We start from the raw sequence: 14,677 nt of genomic DNA, 5'->3' as shown, positions 1-14,677 counted from the left end.
TAAATGGTACAGCATGCGGCACGAGTTATGAACCTATAGCACAGGTGCTAGAGGTGACACTCAGGGCTCCCTCTGTGGGCTCAAGGACTTTTGCCCCATCACAGAGTTCACCTGAAAGGACTGAAGGCATTGTCCTGCAGTCTCAGACATTTCAGGACGTGCCAGGTTCATTGCTATTTTAAAGTGACACATCTTGGGCTAACTGGGAATATAGGAAGAGTGAGAATTTGCAGATAAGGTCAGATTATCTTCCTCCAGGCTCCGTGATTCTTCCTTTTGGGGGGACAGGTGTCCTGGAGGGAAGCTTTAATGATTTCCGAAATATTTCTTTGTGTTGCAACACCATTGGTGTCATGAGCATGCTGCTACCGTTGAAAGCTGAGGGAACGATATGTAGCTCCTTAAATTGTTGTGTTGGCACTTTGCGATAATTAAGTGGGTTTCGGGTTGTAGTTTGGGCATTTTATCTTCATTCATCATTTGCTTGTTTTTCTTATTTATAGCCACCATGCTATCATTTTACTTTTCCAGAGTTCTTTTCCACATAATCCCATAATATAATGGGGGTTCTAACAAACCGGATACACAGCCTCACAAATCCTTCAGATCAGGTTGCTGCTGTGTTAAGGATTGTTTATTCTGTGTTGATATGAACAGGAACACAGACATTGTTGAAAATGAACTGGTTCAATTTTTATTGTTAGGTCAAATTTGCAATACAGCAACCCATTTTTATTAATGCAAGATGGAAAATAGTTTAATGTTTAATCAGATTAAAATGATTTGTCATTACCTTAGCTATGTCTTTTGATACTTTGCAGATTAGGAATCACTTTTCAGTAGCAATTGAAATCTACCATGATGACACATGCTTGGGGACTGCTGAACCAGAGAGTGACTTTAACATCCCATTGTCATCTTACAGGTAAAGCTGGTTTCCTAATTGTAATAGAAAGCATTGTGGGTAAAGATGATCATGATAAGACTCGGCTGTCTTTTTACACCATTGGATCTTTTCTCTTTTAGATCAACCTTGTGCTTCAAACCAGCCTATGAGGAGTATGAGAGATGTGATGGGATTGATTTTGAAGAGTTTTTGAAAAATCAAGGCTCGCTGTTGGCCAGAAAGTGTCAGTCTCGCAAAAATAACACTGATTCCTTCATTGTAAATATTGTGCCTGTGATGGACACTCTGATATCCTCTGCTTGTACTGATGAGAGATGGGATCTACCATATGTTGTTCATTTATGGCCGAGTGTTGTTCTACAGAATTTGCTTCCGTATCAAATAACGTACTGTCGTGAGGTACGTGAGTCTTCGAGCTGAAAGAAGATGAATTATGCAATAGCCATTTCAATCAAAGTTGTCAAATCAAATTTTAGCAATTTTAAAGGGATCATTTCACCATAAATCTCGTAAGGAGAAAGATGAAGTACCACTTATTAATTTATTTACCTGCTATGTCTATATTGGGAAGTCATGAAGGGTGATCCTACATCCTACAGTACATGCAGCCTTCCCTCAGTGATTATGCATGAAGAGATATCTGTCAATCACTGATAGAACCGCCTTCTTAATTTCTCAACATAGAGATAAATTAGTAGATATGTTTAAATGGATCTTTTTTCACAAAGCTGTGTATCAATCTGCTCAGCTTTTCATTGTGTATAAAGCCTATGTACAGATCAGACAGGTTCTCATGTGACAGGTTCACTTATTGCCCTTCCCTTAGCCCTGCTACTTACCCCTGCTTACGTCAGGACAGGAGGTTTTAAATTATGTAAAAGTATGAAAACATTCTAAAACCTATAAAAATTTGGTATCGCACTAACCCAAGGAATTAAGTAAACATTATTTGGGGCACATAGTAAAATCCGTAAAATCCAAGCCCACAAGAACATTTTTTTTTTCACCAATTTCACTGCATTTGGATTTTTTTTCCCACTTCCCAGTACACGGCATGGAACATTAAATGAATGCAATTTGTTACACAGAAGACAAGCTCTCACACAGCTCCTTACATGGAAAAAAACTGTATATTTTTGAAGGTTGGTGGTGAAAAATGGAATACAAAAACAAAAAAGGGCCTGGTCGTTAAGGGGCTAAACCACTTCTTTGTTGTATATCACGGTGTGTAATACTTTTTTGATTATATATATATTTTTTTTTTTCTCCACAGGGTGCCGATAAGGAGAGTATCACTGTAGAAGATGGGTGTTCAGTCCAGATACACAATGCAGTTGTAGATGAAACTAAACTAAGATTGCGATTATTAAATTATCTTGACCTCAACTGGGAAGTCAAGTATCACATCCAAAGCAAGCAGCCAGATATTCACTTTATAACTTTTCTCTGCATCTCAGACATAGAGAAAGCAGAATTGGATATTGCTGTTCATGTTACTTACAATATTGGGCAAACTATTGTAGCAATTCACAGTCCCTACTGGATGGTGAACAAGACTGGAAGAATGCTGCAGTATAAGGCTGATGATGTCCATCGAAAACACCCTGCTGACCACAAGAAACCCCTTCTTTTCTCATTCAAGCCAAAGAATTTTTTCCAGAATAATAAGGTATCATTATTTACTGAATAACAAATTAGTGCGAATGTATGCAGAAACATGCCATTATTTGTAATCTACATTTCATAGAGACTTTCATTTTTATAGATTAGCTCTTGCATTATCAGGGTTTTTGGGGCATTGCATTGATTAAGATTTTTAAAAATTACACACAAAAAAAATATTATTTATTTTTTTGTGGAATATCACTTTTACTAATAACAACTAGACCGAGCTCTGTCACACAGATAAAATGTAATAAAGAAGGTTATAGCTGGGAGAGCACTATGATTATTTTTCCCATCTATTATAGTACACAGAGAGGCTGAGCTAACAGCGATGTTGCTGTCTCTAATGGATCACGTGCTGCTGAGGCAACATGGGATGAAAAACCAGAGGAAATGTTCAAATCTTCTCTTTTTTTTAATCACAGGAAAGGTTGTTCTGCAAAAAATAAGAATAGTATATATAAAAATAGTGCAGATATTTAAAGAGGATGTGTCGACACTAAATGGCACCATCGGGTAGGGTATGAAATATCTTCTTTTATGGGCTGTTTACCTAAAATAAATAATGTAAATAAATAATGTCTAAATACATATCCAAATGAGCGGAAAAGAGACACTTTTTGCCTTCAACTACTAGACATTACTTCAGATGCCTCTGTCTTTACTCTGTAGCTTTTAGAAATATCATGTTAGAGATGAGAATCTCAGCTTTCAAAAAGCATCATGTTTGAGATTCTATGTGCTATAGAACCGGATCTACAGGCATTTGAAGACCTAGTCAAGAATTGTATCTTTATCTACATCTAACATTCCCAACTATGTCTTTAGCTGCACATATTTCTATTTCTACAGAGTACCACAAACCTGAAAGCTGAGATTCTCATCTTTAAAATAACACCAAAAGCAAAGTTCCCATAGCATGGTTTATAGTATATGATGTTCTCTGGTCTGCTTGCTGTCCTCAAGGACTAAATCCACTAGCTCAGTGCCTAAATTAGAGGCTGGTAGTTATAGCTACATATAATCAATATGTACAGTAGAAGTTATTTAAGAAGGTTATGTCAAACTTTAACTGGGTGAGTGTAAGACCATAAGGGGGTCACCTGTATTATACTCATCCTATTGAAGTAAAGTGTTCACCGCTGGTAGCTGCGTGTCACGTGATCCCCTGGCAGCAGGCAGATTTTCCTTTAAAAGTGAAATGCATTTTATGTTTTATGGATGTGTCATTTTTGGTCTGTAAAATGTTATAAATATTCAATTCTAGAATAACGATTAGTGAAAAGTCAAATCTCCATCATTTACTGTTGTATGTGGTTTTCACAGGTACAGCTCATGATAACTGACAGTGAATTGTCTGATCCCTTTTCCTTGGATACTGTTGGTACACATGGATCTGTAAAGTGCAAGAGTAAACACTTGGAGTACCAGGTAAACTTTTAGGATTGCTAAAATAAGGATATTGGTGTGTTTGTATTCAATATTTGTAATTTGTTTTATTGTCCATATTAGGTTGGTGTCTCCATTTATGCCAGCAGTTTCAATCTCACCAGAATTGTTACTTTTACTCCGTTTTTCATGATTACAAATAGAAGTATTTATAAGGTGGATATCATTCAAGATGGTACTGAGAGGGTAGTCGTTGTTGGCTCTGGTCTGGTGAGTGTCATTTCAACTAAATCACAGTCTAATTCATAAAATGTTCTTAAATATGTTGGTTAAAATGTAATTCCACTTTTTTGATATTCAGTACAGAATATTAAATAACACTATCAAATTTAATCAGAATAATATTTTATATTCTTCTAAATGCACAATACTGTGTGATTCACACGGGCTGCAAACAAGGGGGGAAGTTTGCAGCACTCCTCACCCCTCCCATCTCCATAGGAGCCTGGTGGCAGATCCACAAACCTGGGCAGGAATAGAACCTGCTCTATCCTTTTCAGCACAGCTTGGACATACTGCGCTCACCACATAGTGATCGTGCATAATGCAAGTCCGTGGCGTCCAAGAGCTGTATGCAGTTAATGTGGCCAGTTCAGAACATTGTTTAGTTGTAAGGTTGGTTGGCTAGTGGTAGACCTATATTAGTTGTTGCCTGTATTTGTTGTTCCTTACTGTTGTATGTGTATATCCCTTATCATGTGCTTTGTCCTTATATTAGTGTGTACCTTTTTGGCCCGAAAACAGCAGTCATAAATTAAGTGTTCATGTTGACGGCAGTCAGATCCCTCCAAAGAAAATTCTTTTTAATAAGCAAGACAACTGCACTTTACTTCACCTCGGCGATAAGGTATTTTTCACACAATGGAATATAAGATTGTTCAATTAATTGTTGATTTGTAACTTAATGCCTATAAATTATTTAATGTATATCTATTTGTTTTTTCTGTAGCTTGGAGGTATATTAGTGGATGTCAATCCAAGAGACCACTCGACTGTCATCACTTTTTCTGACTACCTTGCAGGGTCAGCTCCTTTTCTTCTCATCAATGATACAAAGTCAGAGGTCATTGAGTTCTGCCAGAGGTGAGTTATGCACGCCTGTAATATGTAAAAATGTGGTGTGTATGATGTAATTTGGTATGCTGTAAAATAAAATGATATTAAGTGTAATCATGCTAAATTTGGATGCTTTATCTGTTCTTTGTTGCAGTAGTACTACTACTTTCATTTCTTGTATTTCAATTCTTATACATTGTAGGTAAAATAAAAAAATTAATATAGCTTTTTAGGTTTTGGTTTGTTTTACGTTTTCATATATTTTTCACTGAAAATAAAATGGTTTGTGTTTTTTTTTTTTGTTTGTTTGTTTTTTGGTGACATTTAGTTCTGTTAATGGGGAAAAGGACACATTGCCTCCAGGAAAAGCAACATTATTTGCATGGGAGGACCCTACGAGTGAAAGAGCATTGTCCTGGAAATGTGGAATATGTGATGGCATTGTTACACAGATAGAGGTTAGCACAATCTGCTTTTCACTGTGCACATGAAATACACGGAACGTAATTCAATTCCTAAAGTACAACTGTACTGTACAACAAGTATAAAGACTTTTGCCTAACTCTGCACTAAGCAAAAATAAGTAATTCTCCAATTTACTATAATTAGCTATCTGCTGCTGTTTAGCAGCTAGCAGAGGTTTTACCTTGCCCCCCAGGCTAATTTCCATTCGTCATACTTTCTGGTTGCCATGGGAAACTGTATAGTACAGTAGATGACAGGAGGCTTGTTGAGAGGGGCTGTAGGACCTGTAGTGATAAATAACAAGCATTTGACTCATCACATGCTTCAGATCGGCCAATTACAAACATGCTGTCCTGTTTTAGCTTCATTGCCCTGAGTTGATGTCACAACTGACCCGTGCTGACCCGAATCAGGAATAGCTGTATCTGAATCTAAAGGAACCCTACAACTTTAAGATTGTACTTATAAGCATCAAATACCGTGCACCAGCTCAGGGTGAGCTGGTGACTGAGCATATCTTCATTATTAATGCTTCATTAGTAATGCTTTTTAACACTTTTTTAATCTTCATATTCGAAGCAGCTTCGGCGCACCATGCACGCAACTGTGTGTTACGTCGCCTCCTCCCCTGCACTTCCTATTTAGTATCACCGTGCGCCGAAGCTGCTAAGAATATAAAGATTTAAAAAGTGTTAAAAATCATTACAATGCTTTATGGAAATAATGAAGATATGCTCCGGCACCAGCTCACCCTGAGCTGGTGCACGGTATTTGATGCTTATAAGTACGATTTTAAAGTGGTAAGTTTCCTCTAATGTTAAATATACCAGATATTTCTTAGGATAGGAAAAAGTCAGCAGCATGATACAAGTTTCGTTGGAATTGTTATCAAAGGCTCTCTCCAGCTATGCTAACACAATTTTTTGAGTAGTGTAATGTCCACAGTAGTCCCTTCATGTTATGTTCACCTCAGATTGCCGCCGTTAGTGTAATGTCCACAGCAGAGTGCCCCCTCAATTTTATGTCCACAGCAGAGTGCCCCCTCAATTTTATGTCCACAGCAGAGTGCCCCCTCAACTTTATGTCCACAGCAGAGTGCCCCCTCAACTTTATGTCCACAGCAGAGTGCCCCCTCAACTTTATGTCCACAGCAGAGTGCCCCCTCAACTTTATGTCCACAGCAGAGTGCCCCCTCAACTTTATGTCCACAGCAGAGTGCCCCCTCAACTTTATGTCCACAGCAGAGTGCCCCCTCAACTTTATGTCCACAGCAGAGTGCCCCCTCAACTTTATGTCCACAGCAGAGTGCCCCCTCAACTTTATGTCCACAGCAGAGTGCCCCCTCAACTTTATGTCCACAGCAGAGTGCCCCCTCAATTTTATCTCCACAGCAGAGTACCCGATAAAAAAAATAACGTTAGTACTCACCCTGTCCTCTGGCTTTCTCTTCTCCCCGCAGCAGGCCTTCGGCTTCCCGGATGGGCCGGCAGATGCACGTTTATGTGATCTGCGGGCAGAGAAACTAAGGCGCGGCATCTGCTGACGTCATAGTTTCTCTGCCGGCAGATGACATAGACGTGCATCTGCCAGCCTGGCCAGGAACCTGAAGACCTGCTGCGAGGAGAGAAAGCAGCCGGAGGACCGCGCCAGAGGGTGAGTACTAACTTTATTTTTTCTATACTCAAGTATCAGCCCAGTGGGGCTGTTTCAGCACAAAAATTGTGCTGAAAAACTCAACTTATACTCGTGTATATACAGTGTATTTTGGATGCTGGGTTCAAAGCCGCATTTAAAAGGAAAGAAAGATAAAAGACCTAGTCAAAGTGGGCCGCTGTGTGCTCTTTATGTTACTATTTAAAAAGAATTTTCTGTTCTAGTATTGAACAATATATTTTTGTCATGTGCAGTTGTAATTATTATTTTGACAGTTGTGCCAATGCTCTATTCTCAGAATTGTATACATTATATCATTTAGGACAGAGTTGAATATCTTAGAATGGAGAGTAGCATCGTCTATGTGGTGTCCTTCCTGGAAGGTTTGCAAAGGATTGTTTTGTTCACTGAAGATGAAAAACTTTTCCAAGTAACTTACGACAGTGAAAAGGCTGAGCTTGCAGATCAAGAGGTCACTGTGTCGTTGTCTAACCTTGGAATTTCTTTAGTAAATAATTATTCTAAGCAAGAAGTCTCTTATATTGGTGTCACCAGGTATGTTAATGTTCTTAGTTATTCCCACTTCCCATAACCACATAAACAATCTGATAGGTGAGGGTCCAACTGCTGGGACGGTACCATGAACGAGTCCCCCAACAGTTTGGAGAATGAGTTACCTTTCACAATAATGGGTCATGCAGCCAGATGAGCATGCACCCTTGCCCTCCTTTCAATTTGAGGAGAATGATGGGCCACATGCTTGTCCTGCAACATCATCCATTAGTAAGAACAGGATTCCTGTTCTCTGGAGAGCTTTAGATCCTGTTCTTGAGACCGGTGTGGGTTCCCAGCATTCATACCACCAATCAGCCAGTTATTTCCTGATATTAATACATGTCACATAAGGATTTGTTAGCCAGATAAGTAAATGCAATGAAACAAGGTAAATTTTAATTCCTACGGCACTGTTCACTTATGGTTTAATTGGTACTTTAGGCTTTCCTTTGGCAAAAATAGTATTGCAAAATACAGCAATAACAGCTATGTGCTGCACACCCCTCGGTTGATCAAGGGTTGATCCAGTAAACCCAAATTGTAAAACATAGAAAATAAGTTCTGACCGGAGCTCCTGATTCTCTTGCTTCCGTGTGTCCTTCCTCCAATATGTCACTCACAAAATAGAGTAGTTCACACTCCTGAATCCTCCGATAAGAATGTACATTCTTACATATGTTGCGACAGATCGCTGGAAGAAAAACGCAGGAATGTAGGTTTGAATATCGGTATATCGGAGGATTCAGGAATTTGTGCTGGAGGAGTGTGAACTTCTCTATTTTGTGAGTGTCCTAGAATCAGTAACACTGTAGGTCAGTGGCGTCTTTCCAGATTTCCCTGTAAATATTTTGTATAAGGTGTGAAAGTTTCTTATGACAGACAAAAACAATTAATTCCTGACATATGTGTTTTGTGAATTATTTGATGGATGTGCCACACCTTTTATATTCTATTTAATTATAAAACTAGAATTAAATATGAGACATTCCATGAAAACCTCCTCCAGGGTTTAGCAAAGTCTATATAACCAAGTTTGCGGTATTGTGTAAAATACATAGAAAAAATGTTATGTGTGGGTACAAAACTTTCAGATTGCCGTTTTGCAGTTTGGTAAATGGTGTGAAATGAGGGTCAGGTGCACAAGATTCCAAAACGCTAGCATAAGTCCAATAAGCTAAAAAACATAAGAAAGGGGTGGAATCCAACACTCCAGAAGCTACTAAAAAATTTATAAAAACTACATTTTAAATGAGAACAGGGTAAAAAGAAGATCATCAAAACAGTTATGTCTCCATGGACCAAAAACAAACAATACCCACGAGGACGGGGGAAAAGCAGGTGACGCTTTACGAACTTAACAGTATGTACTAGTCCTTATTCATACCTAATCGCTAGTCATCTCAACACTCCATATTATATTAGATAACGTATATACTTGAGTTTAAGCCGAGTTACCTGTTTTTAACACAAAACACTTGGAAAACCTATTGACTTGAGTATAAGCCTAGGGTGGGAAAAAACATTGGTCACAGCCTCCACCCAGTATATAGCTGGTAGCTCCCTGCCCCCCAGTATATAACCTGCCTCCTGTCCCCCGGTATATAGCCTTCCTCCTGTCACCAGTATATAGCTAGTCAGCCAGCCCCCAGTATGTAGCATGCCTCCTGCACCAGTATATAGCCTGCCTCCTGCCCCCAGTATATAGCCTGCCTCCTGCCACCAAGTATATAACCCGCCTGCTGCCGCCTAGTATATAGCCTCCCTCTGTACCCCAGTATATAGCCAGCCTGCTGCTCCTCGGTATATAGCCTGCCTCCTGCCCTCCAGTATATAGCCTGCCAGTCGTCCTCCAGTATATAGCCTGTCTCTTGTCCCTCAGTATATAGCCAGCCTGCTGCCACCCAGTATATAGCCAGTCAGTCCCCTGCCCAGCACATTAAAAAATAGTCTGTACTCACCATACCAGGTCCTTGTGAAGGTCTGTGGAGCAGGCACTGACGTCAGCCGCTTGCTGACATAATACTGAGTGCACCATCACGCATGGCCTGTCTCTCCTGAAACACACACTATGATGTCAGCAAGTAGTTGATATCAATGTGGGCACTGCGGACCTGCCATTGGCCACTGACAGAAAACAAGAAGAGGACCTGCGGGGGCATTGGAAAGGTGAGTATTGATTTAATTTTTTTAAAGACCTGAGCATATTGCAGCAAACACCCACCAATAACACCTGCTTTCGGTGCTGGCACTGATGGCAGATCTAAGCCATTTAAATGCCTCTGGCAAAGCGTGGGCGCCACCATATTGGATTCGATCACCGCCCCCTGTGAGGTCATCAGGTCATTTTAATCCATCTATTACAATGTGCAATCTGCACATTGTAATAAATGATGTGGAAAATCCCCATATACTGCCATACTGATCAATCAGACAACCTAGGGTTAAAGTAATATAGTTAGTTTAAAAAAAAAAAAAAGTTTTTTAAAAATGACATAAAAAAACAAAAAAAAAAGTAATTACTTCCCTAGAACTGATAAAAATAAACAGTAAAAATCATAAACATATTGAGTATCGCTCGTCCCAAAATATCCGATATATCAAAATATAACTGTTATTCCTGGTGTTCAACCCCATAACGGAAAATATGCCACTTTTTTGCCATTTTGCAGAATATAAAAAAATGAATAAAAAGTCCTCAAAATGGTAGCATTGTAAACGTCATAAGTCACAAAAAGTTACTGTATACCACACACAGCTCCATACACGAAGTATGAAAAAGTTATTAGCGCCAGAAGATGGCAAAATGAATTTTTCTTTTTTGTGCAGGAGATTTTAATTTTTGTAAATGTGGGGAGCACAGTGAAAGCCGTGAAATATAAGCCCACAAGAAAATGGACCAAATGCATTTTTCACCAATTTTACTGCATTTGGAATTTTTTCCCATTTCCTAGTACACAATATACTTCCCTGTACATGGAAAAATAAAACATTTATAAATTTTTTTTTTAAGTTGGGGAGTAAAATATGGAAGCACAAAAATGAAAAAGTGCCAAGTCGTTAAGGGGTAAATTATCCAATCTTATTAAACCTCGCTTAAACATTTACCTTGTGGCCACCTGTGACTGTTGGCGGTATGGGGTTATCTGATTCATGGTCACTCCCATATGCTCTCGTCACACGCTTACTATATCCCGCCTCCCACTTTGGATTACCGAATATAAAATGAAGTGTTGAGATGACTAGTGATTAGGTATGAATAAGCATTAGTACATATCGTCACCTGCTTCTCTCCTTCCTCGCGTGTCTTGTATTTTTTATTTTTTGTCCATGGAGACAGAACTGTTTTTAATTACCCCTTTTTTACTCTGTTCTCATTAAAAAATGTAGTTTCTATTAATTTTTTACTAGCTTTTGTAAGTCCTGGATTCCACACCTTACTTTTCTTTTTTGTTAATTGCTTTATTGTGTATTGCTTATAGAAATGTATACCTATCATTCAGAAATCTGTGTACTTTTTTTTCCCTTTTATAGTTCGGATGTAGTTTGGGAAACAAAAAAAAAGACAAGATGGAGACCACTGAGCATAAAGCAGACAGAAATACTGGAAGCAGCCTACAAAGAATACAGTGAATCTTCGCCTACTGAAAACAAAATTGTTGATTTGGAAGCTAATTTACAGGTATCAGTGCCTTAGGCATAAGAATTACACTGAACAAGACCAGTAGACTTATAGATCCACCTGATAGATACCTACTTGATTGGCAAGTCGCAAATATAATTGAACTTTCATCAACTGAAGGTTTTTGCATCTGTAAGCTACACCCTAACTGTTTGTGATTGTTGCAGGTTTGCCTCACCCCCACATTGACTGGCATGAAATTCCTACAGCCAGCATTAGGCCCAGTGAGAAGAAGCTTTCTACCAGCTTTGAAGGTAGAATACTCCGCCTCTGCTCATCAATCATCTGTCCGACTACAGGTCTATAGAATACAGGTAAATAAATTTGTTAGCATCAATCATCATTTAATGATGGCAAGTTTTTCATAAACTAATGTTTTAAAGGGGTGTTTCCACAAAGACAGTATTCTTAAATATACTCAGGATAACAAAATTACACATTAATTAATTCATAAATCAACACTTTAATTCATTGTTATTAACAAAAATACAGCATTTCACTGATATAATTCCAACCTGTCTCTATCAGTCCTGCTGTTTACAATTTTGGTTTTCCCTGGATACAATCATGAAACTTCTGACTATGGTCGGATTCTTCTCATGAATAGCTTCTTTTGTCTGTACACTGAAGTGCTCTCTGCCTACTTCGCCTCCACACTCCATTGCCAGACCAGATCAGGCCCAGGCACTTCCTACCAGCAAGCAGCGTGCAGAGACTTACTTTACAGATAGATAAGGTCTTTATAGCAGAGCTGTCTGTTTTATTGATTAGGTGAGTTAGCAGAGCTGACCTTGTGTGTTTTATAGGCGAGTTACCAGAGCTGAGAATGTCATTGTGTTTTTTATCAATCTCATCATCTCTAATCTGTCTCATCTCTCTTTATTAAAATTTGAGAACTTTGTTTTGTGGGTAAACTCATTTAAGTTACTTTAATAATATGTTCTTAATATTCACCTGCACCAGAGTGAAATGCACATAAATTGTGGATCTGGCAAGCATTATCCTTCCTTACATAGATTTCAATCATATTTTACATCAGAAAACTGGTAAAAAAAAGAGTATACATTTGATGGGGGTGGTGTAAAAAAAACTATATGGACTTCCATGATTTGTCTTGAAAACCATCACTAATGAGTTCTAGATTTTCTTAATAAACCTCTTTTTGACAGATTTATTCACGTTTTCTGGTGTCTGCATCATTCCTTATTTAAAGTATCACTTATAAAAAAACAACTTATGTACTTGAAGAGGATCTTGTCTAACAAACTACAGGCGGTCCCCTACTTAAGGACACCTGTCTTACATACGACCCCTAGATACAGATGGACCTCTCTGCCCCCTGTGGCCTCTGGTGAAGCTCTCTGGATGCTTTATTTTAGTCCCAGGCTGCAATGAGCAGCTTTCAGGTGTCTGTAATGACGTTTTATTGATAATCTTTGTTCCCATTACAGCGAAAAAGTTTTAAAAGTCACTTGGACAACAAAAAAACATTTGTCTGGAGCTACACTTATAAAATATACAGTCCCAACTTGCATACAAATTCATCTTAAGAACAAACCTAAAGAATGTATCTTGTACTTAACCAAGGGACTGCCTATACAGTGATGTGTTTTTATCTTTTTTTTCTGTCAGATTCAAAATCAAATTCCTGGAGCCATATTTCCCTTTGTATTTTACCCTGTTAAACCACCAAAGTCTGTGACAATGGACTCAGGTTTGTATATTGTGAAAATGTGTATCATTTTATGATTATACTGTGTATGTTGCTTTGTAGATGTTAATGGCTTAAAATAATGGGGCAGATTTATCAAGCAGTCTGAAAGTCAGAATATTTCCAGTTGCCCATGGCAACCAATCACAGCTCAGCTTTCATTTCACCAGTGCTCATGAATATTTTAAAGGGGAGCTGTGATTGGTTGCCATGGGCAATTGGAAATATTCTGACTTTCAGACTGCTTGATAAATCTGCCCCAATGTGTTTTATCCATTTAGTGGCTTACTTTACTTTGATATTTTTTATTAATTGTCCATCCATCTATAGCAGTGGTGGCGAACCTACGGCACGGGTGCCAGAGGTGGCACTCAGAGCCCTTTCTGTGGGCACTCAGGCCATTGATCCCAAGACAGCTCACCAAATTCACCAAATCTTCCTGCAGACCCAGGCAATTTAAGAGATGCTACAATCAGTGCTATTTTAAAACGATACTTCATTGGATGTTGGGAACTACTGTAAAAGTGAGAATGTGTTGATAGAACTGCAGTATCTTTGTAGGTCATCCTACTGGACCCTACATTCTTACTGTACAGAGAGACCCTGGAGCTAGTGTGCCCTCCTTCGTTCAACTGTATTAGTGGCCTCAAGGGGCCCATACGATTGATAGATGTTGAAGAGCAATAAGTTACTGCTTAAAATTCAATGTTGGCACTTTGCGGTAATCAAGTGGATTTTGGTTATAGTTTGGGCACTCGGTCTCTTAAAGGTTCGCCATCACTGATCTATAGTATCTATTGTTTCCAATAGAAATGTTGGTTTGCTGCATAAGGTTAGGTTAGGTCTGCTTAGACACTTTCTTGACACTTGAGGACGTTCAGAGCTACATTTGAATAGGAGAATGTTGTCCACCTGGATGATGCACATTTTGCTCAGCTGTGAGGAAAACAGGAAGACAAATTGCCCATTATCTAGTCAAGATTTTTTGACAATTGAGCATTCATGGGTTCAGCCAGCTGCAGCCTTCTGTATGTGTGCAGCAAATCCACCAGCAATATCTGTGGGTGAATGTGTTGAAGGCTACCCTCCTGGAACTTGTATGCTTAGCGAACTGTCTCTTATCTTGTAGCCAGGCTAAAGGAAGCCCAAAGGGTAACAGAGCTTTCAATTTGTTTTCTCCCATAAACATTCCCTTTTGCGCTAATATTGCAGGTGTCTGCTATATAAGTTACATATCTTCCTAACATTCATATATAGAAAGTTTAATTTCGATCCAACATTTACTTTTTGGAAATCCTAAATTGAAAATTGTGTTTTTTGTTTGTTTTATAACAGAGCCCAAACCCTTTACTGATATGAGTATTGTGATGAGAACTGCTGGACATTCTGAAATATCACGCATAAAGTAAGTGGAAACACTTCTCTATTTCACAGTCATTCAAATGCTTCCACTAGGAAGGTTAAAACCTCCTACAGTGTAAGGGGAAATGTAAGTAACCCCAACAATAGGCATGCACCCGTTGCAAAACTAAAATTT

At 38.7% G+C, this 14,677-nt stretch overlaps 1 protein-coding gene across 1 annotated transcript in view; it reads left to right on the top strand.

The window, feature by feature from the left end:
* VPS13A (vacuolar protein sorting 13 homolog A) overlaps window positions 1–14,677 on the top strand; it is a 130,110-nt gene that overhangs the window by 89,511 nt on the left and 25,922 nt on the right. The window contains exons 46-58 of the mRNA XM_072150912.1: window positions 822–925; window positions 1,027–1,306; window positions 2,181–2,576; window positions 3,899–4,003; window positions 4,085–4,231; window positions 4,740–4,868; window positions 4,971–5,104; window positions 5,406–5,535; window positions 7,518–7,750; window positions 11,282–11,429; window positions 11,597–11,743; window positions 13,062–13,143; window positions 14,476–14,545. Of these exons, the coding sequence (XP_072007013.1) occupies window positions 822–925; window positions 1,027–1,306; window positions 2,181–2,576; window positions 3,899–4,003; window positions 4,085–4,231; window positions 4,740–4,868; window positions 4,971–5,104; window positions 5,406–5,535; window positions 7,518–7,750; window positions 11,282–11,429; window positions 11,597–11,743; window positions 13,062–13,143; window positions 14,476–14,545 (2,105 nt within the window). The remainder of the gene's footprint in view (window positions 1–821; window positions 926–1,026; window positions 1,307–2,180; window positions 2,577–3,898; window positions 4,004–4,084; window positions 4,232–4,739; window positions 4,869–4,970; window positions 5,105–5,405; window positions 5,536–7,517; window positions 7,751–11,281; window positions 11,430–11,596; window positions 11,744–13,061; window positions 13,144–14,475; window positions 14,546–14,677) is intronic.

This window comes from Engystomops pustulosus, chromosome 1, assembly GCF_040894005.1.
Source record: "Engystomops pustulosus chromosome 1, aEngPut4.maternal, whole genome shotgun sequence".
NCBI classification, from domain to species: domain Eukaryota; kingdom Metazoa; phylum Chordata; class Amphibia; order Anura; family Leptodactylidae; genus Engystomops; species Engystomops pustulosus.
The sequence above is the reverse complement of the archived record's forward strand: the minus strand, read 5'-3'. Positions and strand labels throughout refer to the sequence as shown.